At 43.1% G+C, this 22,431-nt stretch overlaps 1 protein-coding gene across 3 annotated transcripts in view; it reads left to right on the forward strand.

Annotated features, from left to right (window-relative positions):
• The window catches only part of LOC129855341 (vesicle-associated membrane protein 4-like), a 35,389-nt gene extending 13,308 nt beyond the window's left edge, over positions 1–22,081 (forward strand). For all 3 annotated transcript variants that reach the window (XM_055922888.1, XM_055922889.1, XM_055922890.1), the window contains 4 exons: positions 5,950–6,050; positions 17,085–17,164; positions 17,250–17,301; positions 17,468–22,081. In XM_055922888.1, the coding sequence (XP_055778863.1) occupies positions 5,950–6,050; positions 17,085–17,164; positions 17,250–17,301; positions 17,468–17,493 (259 nt within the window). In that variant the 3' untranslated portion in view covers positions 17,494–22,081. The remainder of the gene's footprint in view (positions 1–5,949; positions 6,051–17,084; positions 17,165–17,249; positions 17,302–17,467) is intronic.
• The last annotated feature ends 350 nt before the right edge of the window (positions 22,082–22,431 follow it).

A 22,431-nucleotide genomic window follows, 5' to 3' on the forward strand; every position in this document is an offset into this window, starting at 1 on the left:
AGGACCTGGTCAATGACCTGAAGAGAGCTGGGACCACAGTCTCAAAGAAAACCCTTAGTAACACACTATGCCGTCATGAATTAAAATCCTGCAGCGCACGCAAGGTCCCCCTGCTCAAGCCAGCGCATGTCCAGGCCCGTCTGAAGTTTGCCAATGACCATCTGGATGATCCAGAGGAGGAATGGGAGAAGGTCATGTAGTCTAAGAACAAAAAGCTCTATTTTTGTCTCAAACTCCACTCGCTGTGTTTGGAGGAAGAAGAAGGATGAGTACAACCCCAAGAACACCATCCCAACCGTGAATCATGGAGGTGGAAACATCATTCTCTGGGGATGCTTTTCTGCAAAGGGGACAGGACTACTGCACTGTATTGTGGGGAGGATGGATGGGACCATGTATCGCGAGATCTTGGCCAACAACCTCCTTCCCTCAGTAAGAGCATTGAAGATGGGTCGTGACTGGGTCTTCCAGCATGACAACGACCCGAAACACACAGCCAGGGCAACTAAGGAGTGGCTCCGTAAGAAGCATCTCAAGGTCCTGGAGTGGCCTAGCCAGTCTCCAGACCTGAACCCAATAGAACATTTTTGGAGGGAGCTGAAAGTCCGTATTGCCCAGCGACAGCCCCGAAACCTCAAGGTCTGTATGGAGGAGTGGGCAAAAATCCCTGCTGCAGTGTGTGCAAACCTGGTCAAGAACTACAGGAAACGTATGATCTCTGTAATTGCAAACAAAGTGCAATAAAATGCAAATTAATTACTTAAAAATCATGTGATTTTCTGGATTTTTGTTTTAGATTCCGTCTCTCACAGTTGAAGTGTACCTATGATAAAAAAAATACAGACCTCTACATGCTTTGTAAGTAGGAAAACCTGCAAAATTGTCAGTGTATCAATTACTTGTTCTCCCCACTGTATATGTCCAGCAAGCTATTCTAGTCTAGCTTTTCTTGCATGGGACTCCAAGAGCTAAGGAGCGTTTTTTTAACGGGAGGCCAGCGGAGCACAGGTACTTGCGTATTGCGCAAGAGACAAAGGCTATAAGTTAGAAGCTTATTATGCATAACCCATCATTAATTAGTTAAAATATAAGGCTAATATTCACTAGAAACTATTACCTAAAAGAGAGAGGCTAGAATATATATATATATTATGCTGTCAATCTAGAACAGGATAATCTATTTTGGATGCAATTTGAATGGAGAGAGAGTGACTGCGAGAGAGTGTTTGCGTGTGCACTGATTTTAAAGCAACGATATTCAAGTGACTCTGCAGCTGCAATAATTGTTTTATCTATACAATTAAAAAACAAGGTGACACCAAAAGGCAGCTAGAGATGGGTAAATTAGACAGGCATTCGGTCTTTATATTTCTGTAGAATAGGCTATGCCCAAACTGAGATGGGCTGTCTGTCCCCACCCTGAGCGTTGATTCATCATGCTGAGACCATTAAGAAGCCAGATTTAGACATTGCATGATCCCGCAGGTGAAGAAGCCGGATGTGGAGGTCATGGGCTGGTGTGGTTACACGTGGTCTGCGGTTGTGAGGCCGGATGGACGTTCTCTAAAACGACGTTGGAGGCAGTTTATGGTAGAGAAATTAACATTCAATTCTCTGACAACAGCTCTGGTGGACATTCCTGCAGTCAGCATCCCAATTGCATGCTCCCTCAACTTGAGACATATGTGGCATTGTGTTGTGTGAAAAAACTGCACATTTTAGAGTGGCCTTTTATTGTCCCCAGCACAAGGTGAACCTGTGTAATGATTAGGCTGATTAATAAGCTTTTAGATATGCCACACCTTATTATCTGTGTACGTGACAAACTTTGATTTGATTTGAAAAAATATGTAAGCAAATTAATCTCTCTTTAGCAAAGTAAATCTGCAATTCTGGAGCCCTATTTTGACAGTGAAATTAGGCTATTGTGAAGCCAAAATTCAAGCCAATCACTGATGGGCCTAAATTTAACACGTCCAATCTAAAAGTTGTTCTTAAATCAGACCATCTCAATAGCACTGTGAATTATATTATTCCTAATTTCTTCTGTTGTGTGAAGCCGTAACACAATTTTGGTCGTACCCAATCTTGGGCTGGCGCCACACACTGAAAATGTTGGTGGCAGTGGGGAAAAGTTAGTCTGGAGCCTTCCTATACTGTTTTTTAAATGGATAACATGGGTTCATGGTAAGCCTATCACAACATTACATTTTTAAAGAGAATGCAAGTGCCATGATCCCACAGGAAGTAGGCCTATGGGAGTTATTTTAATGCTTCTGAGTTAAAAGGATACTGTGAGATTCTGGCATTAAATATACGCTAGCGTACCTGTAGACTTCCAGTCATTGCGCTAACGCTAGTTAGGTGGTTTCGCAAGCCAATGCTAACTTCCTTCATACTGCACACAGAGACATAAAAGGGTCGATGCATTTTGAGAAGTGTAACTTGGTACCACAAAAGTTTGATTTCACCTAATTTTAACATTCTCTCCTTAAACTAGTTTTCCCATCTCAAGAAGGAAAAAAAGACAATATGAAGTGCCAAATAGTGACAGCATTGACTGTAACATTTCTTCTTAAATAAGCCATGAATCCCCTTGCGACAGGGGGAATGGAAGCTTGTTGTGTGCAACAGGGAGTGGCAATTGTCACAAAAAAAACAATGTTAAAACATTTCTAGCTTGTCTATGTGTAACAGTGTTGATGTGTTTCGTTCAGTTTTTACACCACAAAACACCAGAAAATGGCCTAAAAGAGTAGAACCAGCTCACCTTCTTCTACTCTATGATTTGGCTATTAGATGTTCAGTGTTTCTTTTGAAAAAATATATTTAAAAAGGAATAGTTTCACCATATTATAACAAGAGTTCAATTCACATAACAGGGTTGACCTTAAAATGAGGGACAGATGTAAATTAATCCCTAATTACATTAAATAAGTAATCGTCTTCAGAAATTACTTTTGTCAAAGCAACAAAATTAACTAGGGCTTTAAAATGATGTTGACACATGCCAAAACTTGGGGATTAAGTGGGTTTAAATGACACAAGGTTGATGCATTTTGGCACTTTAGCAAGCCTTTATTCATATAAAAATCTGATTGAATTATCACTGTGGTCTAAATTAAATGGCACTAAATGGAATAACAGGCTTTTAAAATTCAATTTTGGTGCACAATTTCTACTTAAAATATCAAAGGAATGCAAAAGGCAGTTTTTTGGGTAAGGGGGGGGGGGGGTTACCCCAAAATGTTATCCACCAGTTCATCTGACTCTGGGTAAGTAGAAAAATGTCTTAATTCTAACTTCCTCTTAAGAGCAGCAGGTAACCTAGTGGTTAAGAGTGTTGGGCCAGTAACACAACGGTCCCTGGTTTGAATCCCTGCACTGATTAGGTGAAAAATCTGTCGATGTGCCCTTGAGCAAGGCACTTAACTCTTATTGCTCCTGTAAGTCGCACTGGATAAGAACGTCTGCTAAATGACTAAAATGTACAATTTTAATTGTCAGAGTCTCTCAGTATCCCTTTGTTGGTATAGCCAGAGCCCCAAAAACTCAACAAATAAACATATGTTTTATTTGCAGCAGGGGGAAATTGCATCAAAACAAATGATTCAATTCCAATGCTTTATACCACCAGTGATGATCAATGTGACATACCTGTGTTGAACCGCTTGCCCTCATCTCATAAACGTAGGAAAAAATGAAACCTCCCCTTTTCAGGACCCTGTCTTTCAAAGATAATTCGTAAAAATCCAAATAACTTCACAGATCTTCATTGTAAAGGTTTTAAACACTGTTTCCCATGCTTGTTCAATGAACCAGAAACAATTAATGAACATGCACCTGTGGAACGGTCGTTAAGACACTAACAGCTTACAGACGGTAGACAATTACGGTCAAAGTTGTGAAAACGTAGGACACTAAAGAGGCCTTTCTACTGACTCTGAAAAACACCAAAAGAAAAATGACCAGGGTCCCGGCTCATCTGCGTGAACGTGCCTTAGGCATGCTGCAAGGAAGCATGAGGACTGCAGATGTGGCCAGGGCAATAAATTGCAATGTCCGTACTGTGAGACGGCTAAGATGGCGCTACAGGGAGACAGGACGGACAGCTGATCGTCTTTGCAGTGACAGACCACGTGCAACAACACCTGCACAGGATCAGAACATCCGAACATCACACCTGCGGGACAGGTACAGGATGGCAACAACAACTACCTGAATTACACCAGGAACACACAATCCCTCCATCAGTGCTCAGACTGTCCGCAATAGGCTGAGAGAGGCTGGACTGAGGGCTTGTAGGCCTGTTGTAAGGCAGGTCCTCACCAGACATCACCGGCAACAATGTCGCCTATGGGCACAAACACACCGTCGCTGGACCAGACAGGACTGGCAAAAAGTGCTCTTCACTGACGAGTCACGGTTTTGTCTCACCAGGGGTGATGGTCGGATTCGCGTTTATCGTCAAAGGAATGAGCGTTATACCGAGGCCTGTACTCTGGAGCGTGATCGATTTGGAGGTGGAGGGTCCGTCGTGGTCTGGGGCGGTGTGTCACAGCATCATCGTACTGAGCTTGTTGTCATTGCAGGCAATCTCAACGCTGTGCGTTACAGGGAAGACATCCTCCTCCCTCATGTCGTAACCTTCCTGTAGGCTCATCCTGACATGACCCTCCAGCATGACAATGCCACCAGCCATATTGCTCGTTCTGTGTGTGATTTCCTGCAAGACAGTAATGTTAGTGTTTTGCCATGGCCAGCGAAGAGCCCGGATCTCAATCCCCCCCCCCCCCCCCCCCCCCCCAGAAACGCTTGGGAACTTGCAGGTGCCTTGGTGGAAGAGTGGGGTAACATCTCACAGCAAGAACTGGCAAATCTGGTGCAGTCCATGAGGAAGAGATGCACTGCAGTACTTAATGCAGCTGTTGGTCACACCAGATAGTGACTGTTACTGTTACTTTTGATTTTTACCCCCCCCCCCCCCCCCCCCCTTGTTCAGGGACACATTATTCCATTTCTGTTCCACATGTCTGTGGAAGTTGTTCAGTTTATGTCTCAGTTGTTGAATCTTGTTAAGTTCATACAAATATTTACATGTTGACAGTGAGAGGACATTTCTTTTTTTGCTGAGTTTATTTAAACACAGTACATTTCCTTGAGCGGAAACGTGTTACTCTACCCAATGAAATCATAGAACACATTGTACATCAAATTCTTGTAATATGGCAATGGAGTGTGTGCGTGCTCCCCATACACCCCAGCAGTGGCAGAGTTCAGAACGAGCCCAGCCCACAGACTGTCTTGGTATTATGTAACATAGTTTAATATGTGATGTAAGGATCTTGAATAATCCACCTGGTTTTTGATTTTCACTTTTCCAAAAGAGAGCCGAGAGAGGTTTTTATTAGAGTAGATGTGTTTTCAGAGCCACTTGGTTCCAATCGCTGGCAGAGAAGAATACGTGACTGCATTCCTCTGCACAGCAACACATACCCTCTTCCCCCCCCCCCCTCCCTCTCTTCTTTCTCATCCTGTCTGTGCCAGTTGTCTGTGTGAGGTTTGTGTCAGGACATGCCATGCCAGGCTCAGTTGGGCCCAGGTGAGGGGTGTGGTCCAGTACCAGGTGTGTGTGTGTGTGGGAGAAAAGTGTTGGCAGCCAGGTGAGGACGCTAGAACTACAGCCAGGTGTGATGGAGAGATTACCAGGGCAGGACACTCAAGATAAACAAAAAATCAGACTAGTCCTTGCCTGCTCTGCTGGATACCATGTATCAGTCCAGAGAATAGGGTGTGTGTGCACTAAGTTGAAACAAGCTCTGTGTGTGGGCTTGTGAATGTATCAGTAAGAACAGCAGTACCAGCCAACGAACTGCCCCACCTTCAACAGAGTTCACATTCTGTTTGTGTGTTGACATTCACTTGTTTTCTTTCTCTCCCCTCCCTCAGAGTTCAGTCGCAGGTTGATGAGGTCATCGATGTGATGCAGGAGAACATCTCCAAGGTGATCGACAGGGGAGAGCGACTGGAGGACCTGCAGGACAAGTCAGGTGAGACTCAAGTCATTTTCAGATCTATATATTAATATCTGCAGAACTAAGGGGCCTTGTGGTTAGTGTCCGCCCTGAGATTGGTAGGTTGGGCTGTTCCTAGTACGTCATTGTAAATAAGAATTTGTTCTTAACTGACTTGCCTAGTTAAAACTTCTTATGGCTGCATCCCGCTACCGGGATCGATATGACAGCAGCCAGTGAAAGTGCAGGGCGCCAAATTCAAACAACAGAAATCTCATCATTAAAATTCTTCAAACATACATGTGTCTTATATCATTTTAAAGGTAATCTTGTTGTTAATCCCACCAAAGTGTCCGATTTTCAAATATGCTTTTCAGCGAAAGCACTACAAACGATTATGTTAGGTCACCACCAAACCACAATAAGCACAGCCATTTTTCCAGCGAAATATAGCAGTCACAAAAAGCAGAAATAGAGATACAATTAATCACTAACCTTTTATTATCTTCACCAGATGACACTCATAGGACTTCATGTTACACAATACATGCATGTTTTGTTTGATAAAGTTCATATTTATAAAAAAAAATCTGAGTTTACATTGGCGCGTTACATTCACTAGTTCCAAAAACATCATGTATTTTTGCATAGCCACATCGTTTCAACAGAAATACTCAAAATAAATGTAGATGATAATACAAGTTATACACATGGAATTATAGATATACCTTACCTTAATGCAACCCCTGTGTCAGATTTCAAAAAAACTTTACGGAAAAAGCAAATCATGCAATAATCTGAGACAGAGCTCAGAACAATAGCCAAATTAGCCGCCATGTTGGGGTCAAAAGAAACCAGAAAATACATGATAAATGTTTCCTTACGTTTGATGAACTTCATCAGAATGGAGTCATAGGAATCCCAGGTCCACAATAAATGCTTGATTTGTTCTATAATGTCTGTTATTTATGTCCAATTAGCTACTTTGGTTAGCGCGTTAGCGGTAAACAATTCCAAAGTCACAAAGCGCATCCACTATAATGTGACGAAATGTCCAAAAGTTCCGTAACAGTCAGTAGAAACATGTCAAACGATGTACTGAATCAATCTTTAGAATGTTGTAAACATCTTGAATAACGTTCCAACCGGAGAATTAGATTGACTTCAGAAGAGCCGTGGAACGGCTCCTCATGTGAAGGCGCGTGTTCAATGCGTGGTCACCTCATGGCAGTGATTACTAATTCCTGTCTCCTTCGGCCCCCTCTTCACATTAGAGTCATCAGACAAAGTTGTATTGACTGTTGACATCTAGTGGAAGCCGTAGGGAGTGGAAACTCATCAATATCTCGCTGTAATTTCAATGAGCGCTTGGTTGAAAATCTGCCACCTCAGAAACAATTCAAACAGGAAGTGGAACTTCTCAGGTTTTTGCCTGCCATATGAGTTCTCTTATACTCACAAACATAATTCAAACAGTTTTAGAAACTTCAGAGTGTTTTCTATCCAATACGAATAATAATATGCATATATTAGCAACTGAGACTGAGGAGCAGGCAGTTTACTATGGGCACCTCTGTGCACCTTTCATCCAAGCTACTCAATACTGCCCCTGCAGCCATAAGAAGTTAAATAAAGGTATAAAAAAAAATTTGGGGAGTAGAAATGGGACTCAATGCATCTCTGCTTGGCATTCAGCATTAGGAGATAGATTGGTGTTAAAGCCCTGCAATAAATAGACTTGCGTTCCGGCGGTGTACTTGTACATCAAATTTCCTCACGCTACAGAAACAGGACATAGGCTACTTACTTACTGACACACCGCCATCTCTAGAGACTATTATAAAAACACTCTAGACTCCTATCTTACATAAACAGGTCTGATAGGAAGGGAAATTCCTCAGTGTCCCCAGCCGGATGTTTGTACAAGGAAGAAACCATTCCTGAAATTCCATGACCTGGAATTCTGACTGGGCCATTAGTCACCCTCTACAGGCGCTCATATCCCGCTGGGAATTCTACTCAGTCACTCCGGAATGGGAATAAGACAAGGCCTACTCTCACTCCTGACTGCTCTTCTCTGGTTATCATGGATCGGAGCCAAATGTGGCGATGGCATGCAGAACACACACCAGATGCAGGGTTTAGACGGGCAGGTGTGGCAACTACAAAGGAAGTAAATGGAGTCTAGTCTGTACTGTAGTACTAGTGATTATTATTAGAGCTGTCTTTAGTAAGGATGCTTTTCAGCTGGGGCATTAAGGAGGTGTTAGAGGATGTGCCCTGGCTGATCGCTAATTTCCAGGACGTTGTGAAATGCCTTCAAAACCGGTCACTAGGAGCAACAGTGAGCGCTATTAGCGTCAAGTAGGCTTGGGTTTTGTTAGTGTTGAAGACTCTGGATCAGAAGGTTGTGCGTTCGATCCCAGTGATGGACTCAAGTCTTTTTTGGGGGGTTTTAATCCTATCCCAAACCTTAATCCTTAACCTTCTAAATTTGACGTTTGGAGAAACTTTGACATTTTGATGTTTGGAGGAACGGAACAATACTGAGCAGGAAAACTTCAATCTGTTTTACCTCATTTCTACCGGCATGTCACATGCAACAAGAGGAGAAAAAAAACTCTAGACCACCTCTACTCCAAACACAGAGATGCGTACAAAGCTCTCCCTCGCCCTCCATTTGGCAAATCTGACCATAATTATATCTTTCTGATTCCGGCTTACAAGCAAAAACTAAAGCGGTAGTGGTCAGATTACACAGATGCTAAACTACAGGAATGTTTTGCTAGCACAGACTGGAATATGTTCCGGGATTCATCCGATGGCATTGAGGACTATACTACATAATTCACCAGCTTCATCAATAAGTGCACTGATGACGCGTCCCCACAGTGACCGTACGTACATACCCCAACCAGAAGCCATGGATTACAGGCAACATCCACACTGAGCTAAACAGTAGAGCTGTTGGCACTTATCCATGGGTAAGTGCTGTTGGCACTTACCCATGGCACTTATCGTAAGAGTAGGAGTGTTAACCCCGGTGTCCTGGCTAAATTCCCAATCTGGCCCTCAAACCATCATGGTCACCTAATAATCCCCAGTTTACAATTGGCTAATTCATCCCCCTCTCCCCTGTAACTATTCCCCAGGTCGTTGCTGCAAATGAGAACGTGTTCTCAGTCAACTTACCTGGTAAAATAACGGTAAAATAAATAAATAAAAGAGCTGACAATTTCAAGGAGCGGGACACTAACCCGGACGCTTATAAGAAATCCTGCAATGCCCTCTGACGAACCATCAAACAGGCAAAGCGTCAATACAGGACTAAGATTGAATCCTACTACACCGCTTCTGACGCTCATCGGATGTGGCAGGGCTTGCAAACTATCACGGACTACAAAAGGAAGCCCAGCCATGAGCTGCCCAGTAACACGAGTCTACCAGACAAGCAAAATTACTTCTATGCGCGCTTCGAGGCAAGCAACATTGAAGCATACATGAGGGCACCAGTTGTTCCAGGACAAAAGTGTGATCACGCTCTCCGTATCCGATGTAAGTAAGACCTTAACCCTTGTGTAGTATTAACATTCTGTATACTCCACTTGTCCGAAGGGTAAAAAATGACCCGCATTCACCAAACCCCTCAAATAAATCAGCTTAATTGAATTTTCAACACCAAATCTATTTTGAATTAAGAAACAACCTGTCATTCATCACAAACTTTTTGAATATCTGGGTTTTCCCTCTTCACAATGCAGAAAGACTGCATTTAATCAGTGGACATCACTCGTTTCATTTACAACACACCTGTCATAATTGTTTTATTTCCTAAAGTATAGGTTTATTATTATTATTACTATTGCTAAAGGTACTGTATAGGTGTAAACAATTTTTTTAGCAAGAGATTTCACTTGTATAGCCTAAGAAAGTAGCAGAAATGTGCAGAAAGTAGTTTTGAATGCATTTTAGTAAAGGTACCTTTTTTGGCAACATAGTGATATATTCTTATACTGTACAATGAGGAAATCAACAACATTATACTAGTCTTCTCCCATTTTTTGAACCATTGCCCCCACCCACAAGGTGTATAAACAACAACAATAAATAAGAATAAAATAAGATAATAGATACAAAACAAAAGCGTGAAGAACATAAATCAATCAACTCTAATTAGTATATGTAGGACAGTAAGCAAGTGTGTGTGCATGGACTTTGCAGATCAATAAAAAAAAAAAATTCGTGGTATCCAATCGCTAGTAATTACTATCTTGTCTCATCGCTACAACTCCCGTACGGGCTCGGGAGAGACGAAGGTCGAAAGCCATGCGTCCTCCGAAGCACAACCCAACCAAGCCGCATTACTTCTTAACACAGCGCGCCTCCAACCCGGAAGCCAGCCGCACCTATGTGTCGGAGGAAACACCGTGCACCCGCCCCCCTCGGTTAGCGCGCACTGCGCCCGGCCCGCCACAGAAGTCGCTGGAGCGCGATGAGACAAGGATATCCCTACCGGCCAAACCCTCCCTAACCCGGACGACGCTAAGCCAATTGTGCGTCGCCCCACGGACCTCCCGGTCGCGGCCGGCTGCGACAGAGCCTGGGCGCGAACCCAGAGACTCTGGTGGCGCAGCTAGCACTGCGATGCAGTGCTCTAGACCACAGCGTCACCCGGGAGGCCCTGCAGATCAATTTCTACATGTGCAGCACATAGTATTTGTTTTACAGTCCTTCTTTGGGGGGCAGAATTGGAATCTCCTCCTCTTGCCTGCCCCAGCTGCAGCCTCGGGTGGATTAAGACAAGATTCAGCCCCTTGACCAGCTTTCACAAGCACTGCAGAGGGTGCTGTGCTGGGGAGGCGCTCACTTCTTTGAATGTGTGGGGTTACAAGTGCCTTTCCCAGCTGCTCCAGGAATACCCTCCTCTTGTTCCGCTTATCAGGAATCCAGGTAGGGTTGATCTTGTTCCATATCACAAAGGCATTGTTTGAGGACACATCAATGACATTATGGAAGATGACCAGGGGCCAGCGGGCAGTCATCCTCCTGCAGCTGTAAGTTCCAATCACCTTGTCCAGGTTGTCTTGTTATTTCTAACTGTGCCAACCATGGTGATCTTCCTCTTCAGGAGCTGCTGGCTGAGTTTATAAGAGGTAAAGAAATTGTCACACGTGACATTGTGCCCCCTCAGTCCATCTGTCACATCAAGCACAACCCGCATCCCTTGGTTCTTCTCCGGGCCTCCACTGCTCGGCTTCCCTGTGTAGACTTGCATCTTCCAAGCGTAGCTGGATTGTGCGTCACAGGCCACCCATATCTTGATGCCATACTTTGCTGGCTTGCTGGGCATATACTGCCGGAAAGGACAGCGACCTTTTGACAAAAGAGATTACAATCCGTAATTAGTATCAGTGTCACAGAAAACAATCACATAAATCAATGATATTACAGCAATACATAATAAAATTAACTGTGAAAATCACTCATTACAGATATGAAGAAAAAAAATGTACCCCTGAATGGAGCCAGTTGCTCATCTACTGTTACTTCAGGCCCAGGGCTGTAGAGGTATGGCAGACGCTCCACCCACTTCTCCCAGACCTCTCTTATGGCCGCCAGTTTGTCTCTCACACGTCTTGCAGGTCTTGACTCAAGGTTATTAAATTGTAGCATTCTTGAGAAAGTGTGAAAGACTTTCAGTGGCATCGTGGCATGGAAAATCGCCCTTCCACTCTCTGCATCCCAGAGACTACATGTAGCCTCGCCTCGGGACCTATACACACCCGCTAAGATTAGCAGCCCTATGTAGGCATGCAGGTCAATCTCATCCATCCTTTTCAAGTTGTCTCCATATTTACGGAAACCCTCCAAATCAGTCATCTCCAGGATGATTTTTTTTATGGCTGGTGTGATGAACATGTAGAATGTTGAGGCGATGTCCTGGGCAACTGCATGTCTTGTGGGCCCTGGGGTCATCCTTATGACATGTTGTGCTGCCATCCTGGTTGTCATATGGTGAGAAGGACCATGTTATTTTCTGTTCTTTGACAAAAATGTATCTTTCAGCTTGGGGGATTTCTTCATCTGAAGATGATGCATCGTGCTCTGAGTTGTATTCTTCCCCATCTTCTTCTTCAGATACCTCCTCCTCTTCTAAATCATTGTGCTCTTGTTCCTCCTGGACATCTGAAAAAGTCAGACCTGTTGAGTACTGAAACATGTACGCATGGCTTCAGCAAAGAGAGAACTATAGTGCAGTACCTTTATAGCCTCTGACTGCATTGCCCATTAGTAAACAATGCTTTCAAGAAATGTTTATTTTGTCTGTTCAATCAGTAGGACATATAATCTGTGTGTGGTTTGTTTGTTTTGTTAATGATTTTATAACTGCCGTGTCAAAAATGACTCTTAAGATAATCTTTACCCTGGTGGTGTACAGCTTTCATGGAAATATGAACGAAGGCGATGTTTCACTTTTTCTAATGGTAGAGTCACTAGGAAAAGTCATACAATTTCAGTTGAAAAAATGTCATTTATGGGTTTTTCTCCGCTGTTAAACATATTATTTTTGACCCTTAAGACGACACGGGTTAAACGGGTCACAAGGCCGCAGGGCCAGACGGATTACCAGGGCGTGTACTCGGAGCATGCGTTGACAAACTGGCAAGTGTCTTCACTGACATTTTCAACCTCTCCATCACAGAGTCTGTAATACCTACATGTTTCATTCAAGCAGACAAACTTAGGCCCAAGAACGCCAAGGTAACCTGCCTAAATGACTACCCGTAGCACTCACGTCTGTAGCCATGAAATGCTTTGAAAGGCTGGTCATGGCTCACATCAACACCATCATCCCAGAAACCCTATACCCACTCCATTTCGCATACCACCCCAACAGATCCACAGATGATGCAATCTCTATTGCACTCCACAGTGCCCTTCCCCACCTGGACAAAAGGAACACCTATGTGAGAATGCTGTTCATTGACTACAGCTCAGCGTTCAACCCCATAGTGCCCGCAAAGCTTGTCACTAAGCTAAGGACCCTGGGACTAAACACCTCCATCTGCAACTGGATCCTGGAATTCCTGATCCCAGGTGGTAAGGGTAGGCAACAACACAACTGCCACGCTAATCCTCAACACGGGGGCCCCTCAGGGGTGAGTGCTTTGTCCCCTCCTGTACTCCCTGTTCACCTACAACTGTGTGGCCAAGCACGACTCAAACACAATCATTAAGTTTGCCGCCGGCACAACGGTGGTTGGCCTGATCACTGACAACAATGAGATGGCCTATAGGGAGGAGGTCAGAGACCTAACCTGTACCCCCCGCACATTGACTCGGAACAGTGCATTAAGCCACGTTATTGTTAATTTTTTTAAACTTTACTTTATTTAGTAAATATTTTCTTAAATCTTATTTTTCTTAAAACTGCATTGTTGATTAAGGGCTTGTAAGTAAGCTTTTCACGGTTGTATTCGGCGCATGTGACATACGACATACAATTTCATTTGATTATTATAACAGCCTTTCCACTAGATGTTGGAACATTGCTCCAGGGACTTGCTTCCATTCAGCCACAAGAGGTCGGTCATTGATGTTGTGTGATTAGGCTTGACTCGCAGTCGGCGTTCCAATTCATCCCAAAGGTGTTCGTTGGGGTTGAGGTCAGGGCTCTGTGCAGGCCAGTCAAGTTCATCCACACCGATCTTGGGAAAAAAACATTTCTGTATGGACCTTGCTTTGTGCATGGGGAAATTGTCATGCTGAAATAGGAAAGGGCCTTCCCCAATCTGTTGCCACAAAGTTGGAAGCACAGAATCCAGAAAGTCTAGAATTTCACTGTTGCATTAAGATTCCCCTTCAATTTAACTAAGGGGCCTAACCAAACCATGAAAAACAGCCCCAGACCATTATTCCTCCACCAAACTTTACAGTTTGCACTATGCATTGGGGCTGGTAGGTTTCTCTTGGCATTCGCCAAACCCAGATTTGTCCGTCACATGACATCAAGTTTTTATTGTCACGTGCACAAGTACAGTGAAATGCCTTTCTTGCATTAGAGGAGAGTGGTTCGCCACGAGAACAGGAGATCTCTGCACGCTCCGCTTAGCAGCTTTCATGTCCCTGCCAACACACAGAATGTCAAACAACTGTCTGACTCCAAATAGAAAGAGAGATTAGGTTGCCCCTGTCATACCAAAGTTTGTTTTGAATCTGAGTGAGTGAGGTTTGAGTTTATTTGATTTGATACAGTACAATGCCATTAAATCATTGAGGATGACAAAAAAAAGTTAAACGTATTTCCATTGTGGTGTTCATGAAAATCCATGAAAACAAAATATACTCAAGATTATAACATGAAAACAAAATACATCTCAAATACATCTCATCAGTAGGGATGAAACCGTAAAAGGAATACAATATATTAGCATGTAACATTCATTGAAATGAAAACAGTTCTTTAAGCCTGTGCAGTGTTAAAGCATTTTGCCCATAAACCATTTCTTAAGGTTTCTCTCAAATCTCCTCAGTGTAGGGATGGATTTTATATGGTTTGGTACACCATTCCATTCCTCAGCACCAATGTTAAGGAAATAACTTTTTCCAGGTCTGATATTGGCAACACTGGCTCCTGAGTTTATCTCTCATGTTTTGGTCTAGTTCACATAACAAGTATGTAACAGAGCATGTTTCCTTCTCACTTCGTGTTTGGAACCAAACAGGATAAATTCTGTCTTGCCTAAATGCAGAGAGTTTGTTGTCGGATAACCACTTACTGACTTTAGTCAGTTCGCTGCTTAGGGTCTTTTCATCGGTCTTCTTATTCTTATGTGAAACCAGGAGGGCAGAATCATGCGCATACAGGAACAGAGAGCACGAACCGGCAGAATCCATGTCTTTGATGTAGAGCAAAAAAGCCCCCAAAATAGTCCCCTGGGGGACACCATATTTAATCTCCTTAGCATCAGACAGTTTCCCGCCCATATCCACTCTTTGGACCCTATCTGTTAGGTATGACTTTACCCATAATAAGAAGATGGTGCAAAAACCAATTGCTTTCAGTTTGTACAACAACATATCATGCTTCACAGTACCAAATGTTTTTTGTAGTTCAAGCATGACCATCCCACAGAAGTTGCCCGTGTCAATTTCTTGCTTGATAAAGTATCGTAAACAAGTGGTGGTAGAATAGGATTGTCTTCAACCGGACTGAAGGTCATTATGAAATGTCTTGGTCATCAATGTACATTATGATCTGTTCATGGAGTGCTTTTTCTAAAACCTTTGACAACATGGTCAAGATTGACACTGGTTTGTAGTTCCCTTGTTCAACTTCGCTTCCTTTTTTGTACAAAGGAACAACTTTTGCATGTTTCAACTCTCGTAGTACCTTTTCCATGTTGAATGGAAACATTGATGATATCCGACCTTACGTAAAAAATACGATCAGCAGCATCGCTCAGGAATCTAGCTGGGATGTTATCCAGTCCTGTGGCTTTCTGTTTCGTTTGTTTAGCTCTTTAAGCATCTTTGTAACATCTGAAGTTGAAACCTGGGAAAATGCAAACTGTCCTTCAGAGATGCCCTTGGCTGAATAGTAGATCAATATGATGCTTTCCAAAGTTGCCAGAGCACTCTGAGAGTTGGTCAACGAGGTTGAAATTATCAGCCACTTGTGCTCTGTCAAAGGTTACAGTAACATTGATGTTTAGTCCAATGCTGTTTGACTTTGTTTTTCGCTTGTTGCTAGTGCCTAGGTCCAGTTCAAGTCTTCCAGAGCTCCCTTGGATCGTTTTTTTATGGATCTTGCTCTTATAGAAGGACTGTTTCGCTTCGTCAACCAGCCTTTGTCATATTTTCTGTTAATTTTCCTAGTGCAGGTTATTAAGAAATAGTCACTCATTCCATATTCAATTACACCACTTTGGGATATCTTGTGATTATCTGATACCATAATGAGATCAATGGCAGTATGACTGGTGTCACAGATTCTTGTGGGCTCATTTATCAACTGAGCCAAATAATGTTTTGCAAAAGTTAGACAAGGCCTTATACAGGGGGCAGCTCGTTTTCAGTACATCAGTATTTGCATCACCCAGTAGAATCACTTCAGAGTTTAGAAAGTCACAGTAGGCAGTACACACATTTTCAAGGATCTCATAAAAGTCACTCTGGTCTGAAGGTCTATACAGAGCCCCTACAAAGATTGGTTTGCTCTTAGGTACTACTATTGGTAGTTATAAAGGCTGGTTTACAGTTGGTCTATCAAAATGTCTGTATACAGTTGTCGCAGTGACCTCATGAACATTCTATTGTCATCTGACATCACCCTGTGTTCAAAATAGCATATTTTCTCAATCTGATTTACCAATCAAACCAACTGTTTCAAAAATGAATTGAGTAAATGTCAACCTAGCAAGTCGGGCAACTGAAAGCAACTTTCTAAACAATGTTTTGGTTAGTTGCTAGCTTGTTCAAATAATGACCAGAGTATGGCTGACAACGTCTTAGCCTTAGCTACTTTTTATTCATTGTTACAGGAAAATAAACCCACCACAACAACATTATTTACAAGGTAATGATGGCGAGCTTACTCAAAATAGCTTAGTGTGATGAAATAAAAGTAGGTCATTCTGAGAATCTGAGAACTCCTGCACCGTCTTGTCACAGATGGATTTGGTCTTGTTGCTGTAGCAGCCCAGTAACCACGACAATGCATATTGCGACAGTTGCAGAGACATTTACTTTTTTGTCTGTGCAACAAAGAAACCAACAGTCTACAGACTTTCCACCGGAGTATAAATTAAATGTCCTTTTGACCAGCAATACTTGTCGCATTCTATTTGTCTACAGACATGTCGTTAGACCAAGTATAAACCGCCGTTAAGTCATAGAAACAGAGAATACAACACACCGACAGCTCCTATCACGTTGTTTACACATTTTCTTCTGTTTCCTTCTGTGTCTCCCTGTCCCGCTCTTCCCTGTCTGTCCCCCACATCCCCTCTCTCTTCTCATCTTATCTCCCTGCACATGTGTGTGTCCTGTGGTCATATGACCTTCCAGAGAGCCTATCAGACAACGCGTCAGCCTTCAGCAGCCGAGCCAAGCAGCTGCACAGGAGGATGTGGTGGAGAGACATGAAGGTGAGTCAACGTGTGTGTGTGTGTGCGTGCGTCAGTGTCTGTATCCATGTATTGCTTGTGTAATGCTTGTATCTGTCTTCCACAGATGAAGGCCATCATAGCTCTGGTGGTGGTCGTTCTTCTACTTATCATCATCAGTGAGTATAAGCCTGAACAACACGTTATTGTATTGGTCAAGAATATAACCACACTGATTCAACTCATAGCACTAAACACACATCTCTCTCTCTCTCTCCCTCTCTCTCTTTCTCTCTTTCCCTCTCCCTCTCTTTCTCTTTCTCTCTCTCTCTCTCTTACTCTCAGTTCCAGTGATCTTCCGGTATCGCTAGTGTTTCGCCAGGATGAGGAAGAATCTCTCAATCCTTCTCCTTCTCTTCCTCCCATTCTCCTGCACAAAGTCCTCCACACCAGCTAGGGGGCACCATCTGCCCATAACCACAGATCTAGGATCAGCTCACCCTCTCCCAATGATAACCTTTACCGTTAGGATGGAAAACACAAAACTGACCTAAGATCAGTGTCTACTAGGGACCACTTCATCCTACTCTGTGTGCCAGGGGCAAGGGTGACACAGGAAGCATTACGTTGGTGTTACGTAAGGGCTGGGTTTGCGTCCCAAATTATATCTTATTTAGGGAATAGGGTGTCATTTGAGATGCTGCCTGTGTCTCAGACACCTAATCAAACTAAAAGAGAACTCCATTCAGTACATAATACATATCAGCTAGTCATTAAGGTTAAGTTTCATATCATGTAGTCAGACTGATTCTAATGATAGTGAGACTTTCAGTCAATCTGTCTGCTCCAGTCAGTCCATCAGCAGCTTAGAAACCGGTTATACCGGACTTGCAGCACACCAAAATATTTGGAGATTAAGAATGGAACCCCTACTAGCACCACCTCCCATCTCACATGTTTAGAATGTTTTCAAGCCAAAACTGAAAATGAGGCAATGGCTAAATCTTAATACACTACAGTGGCCTCCTCTACTTGTTTCATTTTCTTCACCCAGTTTGATCTGACACTAGCGGGACTGGTTCAAGCCAGTGAGAGGAAGCCACTGTGGAGTATTGGGACACCGTGTGTCCTACTGACATGTGTTACTGCTTGGCCACTGCTGATCTCATTTCCTGTTAGTAACACTATGCTAGCTGTCTCTCTCCAGATGGTTGAATTTTACTGTTTCTGTGATATTGAGTTCTGTTGGAAGGTTAACGTGAAGCTTATGAATGTCTGCTGCTATTCCCATTACCCCTGAGGAGCTAAGGGACAGACTCTGTTCATTCCACTGCAAATGCTGGAGGCGTCTGGTACCACTTGTTTATTCTGTGTGTGTGTGTGTGTGTGTGTGTGTGCGCATGTGTGATTTTCCTAGTCTGCCCTGTACTGAGATTGCGTGCCCTCGGTATCCAAACATGCACGGCTTGTGATGCAGGTCACCAGTACTGCCACACCACAGCAGAATAACATTTGATTAACACTTCATTTAAATCAGAAATATTCAATCTGGTTTGCTTATTTCCTTATAAAATCATAGTAGGCCTATAATTTAGCCACAGAGGATCACTATATATATTTTTTTAATAGCCTAGCTGTGGATTGTAGCCCAATAACAAGGTATAGGCTACAGCCAGGAATGTGCTGCAAATCTGCCAGTAAACAGCATGCAGACAACAGGCCTTTCGCAATATTTAAAATAGTCGCAGGAAAACACAGATTGGATAGCAAATGGCTCCTGCTGAAAAGAGAAGACTAATCTGTCTGCTGTAGGAAACCAAAATAGTTTAGCAACTTCCAAAAAGGCGATCAAGTGACCATTGTTTACAGGTTAGAGATAGGCTTTCGGCATGACAGCATCAGCCATTGCGACTAGTGAGCTGTGCATTATTTCTCATTGGGTAAGTCAGTGAAACTGGAAAGCTTTTTTAAGACTCATTTCTTCATATTGTACAATATGTGTGTCTCCACACACCTAGGCCTAGGCTATTGATGGATTCAAGACGTTTTTAATGATTTCAGTGTCAAAGTAGACTGTCATTTCGATAATTTTCGCGGTCCTTAAAAAGATTCTGCCAAAGTCTGCAGTCATGTAAAATGACGTAGAATTGCATGAAATGCGTTTACACAAGGCCCAATTTCTCCCGCCTCTACTGCTCTATTCCACTACGCAAATGCGATGATATGCATGCAATGCTTTATTACACTGAACAAAAATATAAATTCAACATGCAGAAATTTCAGTTCATAGTTCACATAAGGAAATCAGTCAATTTAAATAAATTCATTAGGCCCTAATCTATGGATTTCACATGACCAGGAATATAGATATGCATCTGTTGGTCACAGATACCTTTTTAAAATTTTTGTATACATTTTGTTTTATTTCCTCCCCCCTTTTTCTGCCCAATTGTCATGATTACAAACGTATTTCATCGCTGCAACTCCCCAATGGGTTCGGGAGAGGCGAAGGTCGAGTCATGTGTCCCTGAAACGTGACCCGCCAAACCGCGCTTCTTAACACCCGCCCGCTTAGCCCGGAAGCCAGCTGCACTAATGTGTCGGAGGAAACATCGCCAACGTCAACTGACGACCGAGTCAGCCTGCAGGCGCCCGGCCCACCACAAGGAATCGCTAGAGCACGATGAGTCAAGTATAGTCCCCCCCGGCCAAACCCTACCCTAACCCGGACAACGCTGGGCCAATTGTGCGCCGCCCTATGGGACTCCCGGTCACGGCCGGTAATGACACATCGAACCCCAGGCTGTAGAGACGCCGCAACACTGCAATGCAGTGCCTTAGACCGCTGCGCCACTCGGGAGGACCCCACAAATACCTTTTTTTTTTAAAGGTAGGGACATGGATCAGAAAACCAGTCAGTATCTGGTGTGACCACTATTTGCCTCATGCAGCTCGACACATCTTCTTCACATAGAGTTGATCAGGCTGTTGATTGTGGCCTGTGGAATTTCGTCCCACTTCAATGGCTGCGCAAATTTGCTGGTTATATTGACTGGAACTGGAAGACGCTGTTGTACAAGTTGATCCAGAGCATCCCAAACATGCTCAATGGGTGACATGTCTGGTGAGTATGCAGGCCATGGAAGAACTGCCACATTTTCAGTGTACAGATCCTTGTGACATGGGGCTGTGCAGTATAATGCTGAAACATGAGGTGATGGTGGTGGATGAATGGCACGAAAATGGTCCTCAGGATCTCGTCAAGGTATCTCTGCATTCAATTTGCCATCGATCAAATGTAATTGTGTTTGTTGTGAGTAGCTTATGCCTGCCCTTATCATAACCCCACCACCATGGGGCACTCTGTTCACAACGTTGACATCCGTAAACCGCTCGCCCATACGACGCCATACACGCTGTTTTCCATCTGCCCGGTACAGATGAAAACGCGATTAATTTGTGAAGAGCACACTTCTTCAGCGTGCCAGTGGCCATCGAAGGTGAGAATTTACCCACTGAAGTCAGTTACGACACCGAACTGCAGTCATGTCAAAACCCCGATGAGGACAACGAGCACGCAGATGAGCTTTCTGACAGTTTGTGCAGACATTCTTCGGTTGTGCAAACCCACAGTTTCATCAGCTGTCCGGGTGGCTGGTCTCAGATGATCCCGCAGGTGAAGAAGCCGCACGTGGAGGTTCTGGGCTGGCATGGTTACACGTGGTTTGCGGTTGTGAGGCCGGTTGGACGCACTACTAAATTCTCTAAAATGACTTTGGATGCTGCTTATGGTAGAGAAATGAACATTCAATTCTCTGGCAACAGCTCTGGTAGGCATTCCTGTAGTCAGCAAGCCAATTGTACACTCCCTCAAAACTTGAGACTGGCATTGTGTTGTGTGACAAAACTGGCCTTTTATTGTCCCCAGCACAAGGTGTACCTGTGTAATGATCATGCTGTTTAATCAGCTTCTTGATATGCCACACCTGTCACATAGATTGATGATCTTAGCCAAGGAGAAATGCTCACTAACAGGGATGTAAACACATTTGTGCACAATTTAGTAAATTAACTATTTCTTAAACTGCATTGTTGGTTAAGGGCTTGTAAGTAAGCATTTCATGGTAATACAATACCTGTTGTATTCGGCGCATGTGACAAATTTAATTTGATTTGAATTTGAGAGAAATAAGCTTTTTGTGCATATGGAACTTTTACATGTTACGTTTTATATTTTTATTCAGCATTAAAATATTTTTTGCCATGCGTTCTGGTACCTCAGAGCTCCCCAGGTCACTCCCCTCTCGCGCTCACTTTTTGTTCCTGCACCTCCCGATTTACAAATTAAGCACTGAACATAGTCTAGACTCCAGCTAAACACCATATAGTCCTACTAAAAATACTCACACAAGCCACTAGCCAGTCAGCTATGCAGTATAACATGAGTTAGAAGATTATGAATATAGGCTGTATTGTTAATTTATTATTTATTAACATTGAAGATAATTTTTGTACCGATTGTGATTTTATATAGCTAGCTAGCTAACTAGTATATTTACATCAATTATCAGCTGATAACCTACCTTATTTTCCCAATACGAGGCACTGTAACTTGCTTGCTTATAATTTGTGATGAGTGAGTTGTTGCAGAAATAAATAGGCCTATGCTAAAAAATTGCTACAGAGGCAGATAGTATGTTTTTTTTTTTTTTAATTTTGAGTACCTTCCCCCTGAAAGGTCTATGCAAGACCCTGGGTGTAACACTGCCTAGTGTCATGAAAGCACAGTGTCTAGCATATCTGTATACAATAACCCCTACATCATCATTCCTTTTTTTTAATGTAATTTATTTGAGGTGTAAATATTGATCTGTAATGATGTACTATACTCTGTCATTACATTGGAAAACTGTGAAATACTGTAATGTTAATCTGACGTAATAAAATAATTTGAAAGAGTATCTGCATTGATCTGGATTTGACTGGAAGGGACTAGTTTGGTCTTGTTGATGTGACACGTTTTAGTGGGGATGGGAAGAGAGAAGAGGGATGATAAAGTGATGGGTGGATAGGGGAGGGGGGGGTGATCGTTGGGGCATAAGAGTGGTTTGTGTGTGCCATCTTACCCCTCTGGGCTGGCATGTCAGATTTGTGTGTGTGTATATATATACACTGCTCAAAAAAATAAAGGGAACACTTAAACAACACAATGTAACTCCAAGTCAATCACACTTCTGTGAAATCAAACTGTCCACTTAGGAAGCAACACTGATTGACAATAAATTTCACATGCTGTTGTGCAAATGGAA

Source organism: Salvelinus fontinalis, chromosome 5 (assembly GCF_029448725.1).
Source record: "Salvelinus fontinalis isolate EN_2023a chromosome 5, ASM2944872v1, whole genome shotgun sequence".
Lineage (NCBI taxonomy): Eukaryota > Metazoa > Chordata > Actinopteri > Salmoniformes > Salmonidae > Salvelinus > Salvelinus fontinalis.